At 34.3% G+C, this 1,329-nt stretch overlaps 1 protein-coding gene across 1 annotated transcript in view; it reads right to left on the reverse strand.

Annotated features, from left to right (window-relative positions):
* Positions 1–1,034: 1,034 nt before the first annotated feature.
* LOC103919777 (microtubule-associated serine/threonine-protein kinase 4-like) overlaps positions 1,035–1,329 on the reverse strand; it is a 19,630-nt gene continuing 19,335 nt past the window's right edge. The window contains exon 4 of the mRNA XM_009327333.1: positions 1,035–1,073. Coding sequence (XP_009325608.1) covers positions 1,035–1,073 — 39 coding nt within the window. The remainder of the gene's footprint in view (positions 1,074–1,329) is intronic.

Raw genomic sequence — 1,329 nt, forward strand, 5'->3', positions numbered from 1 at the left:
GAAAGGCCCTTAAGGAAGCATGGCTCGCTGAATTTTTCATTAGTCTGTTGTTTTATGACCATTAAAATACTTTGTCAAAATGCTGCTGAATCTTCCTCTTCCTACAGTTTGAAGGAATTTATGACACCTAATAGTTGTGCAAACAGAAACAGATAGTCAAATAGCAACACAGCACTTTCTACATTTAGTTAATTTAGTTCATTAGAATAAATTTTTTTAACTCCCAACTACAGAAAAGAAGGAAAAAATGTACAGTTTTGATGCTATTTAATTTCTGACCATTCATCTACTTTTCTTTTCATTTCAACTATACATAATTCAAATACTTCCTTCACAATGAACTATGTTTCTCCTAACAAACTAGAAAACAAAAAATACATAGGTTGATACTTAGGTTCCCTGGAAAATATTAGGGCTGAAAGCCTAAAACTTCCAATAGAATCAAGTGTTTGTAATAAGCATGGAGTCCAATAAACCACATCTGCCCCAAAGAGCCACAAACACCACCACCACTAAGCAGAAACCATGATTACACTTATAAGTGCAGATGCGTTGCACTTGAAGTGAAATACTATTTCAGATAGATTCATGGAGAAACCAGCCATCTACGTATCAATACATGACATGAAAAACTGGTATGGTGGTATCTGCTCAGCACTGTCTGATCATAGCCTTCTTTAACCTGAACATTGTGTGTAAAAAAAAAAAAGCAAGTTTCCCCTAGAAAGTTGACATGGATCAGCAAAGTTTTAATAACCAGCCAAAACACAGAAGAGGGGGGTAAAATATTAATAAAACTTTTCTGCTTTTTTATACAACATGAAATATATTCATTAAAGTAATTCTTTGAAGAAAAGTATAGGCTGGTATACGGGGTCCTGCATTAAATTTCAACACTTCTTAAGATCTTAACATACAGAAGCACAAAGCAATATAACGGATGCTTGAAAACAAAAAGCTGAAAGTTCAAGCGTATGAGGCATCTCTTCCCCTTTCTGTTCCCTTATCATTTTATCCAAAAGAATTAATTAAGCTTATGCTTCATACACCCATGTTCTCCTGAGGACAGAGTCCTGCAGAAAGTGGAAACAAAGACATTAATAGAAAAGAATGCTCAGGAGAAAGGACAGTTACCTTCCATTGCTGTCTTAAAAAGCATGCCTTTTTTTTTTTTTTTTTTTTTTTTTTGGAAAGAAACCATTTAAATGCAAACAGCTATATTAATGCAACATTCAGCTCTGACTTTACGCAAAATCCAGTAACCCAATTCAGAGTTACTGGTACCACAAATGTTATTCAGCTGCGCTCAGCATATTAAGTAATGTTGTA

The sequence above is a fragment of the Pygoscelis adeliae genome, unplaced genomic scaffold, assembly GCF_000699105.1.
Source record: "Pygoscelis adeliae isolate BGI_AS28 unplaced genomic scaffold, ASM69910v1 Scaffold26, whole genome shotgun sequence".
Classification (NCBI taxonomy): Eukaryota; Metazoa; Chordata; class Aves; order Sphenisciformes; family Spheniscidae; genus Pygoscelis; species Pygoscelis adeliae.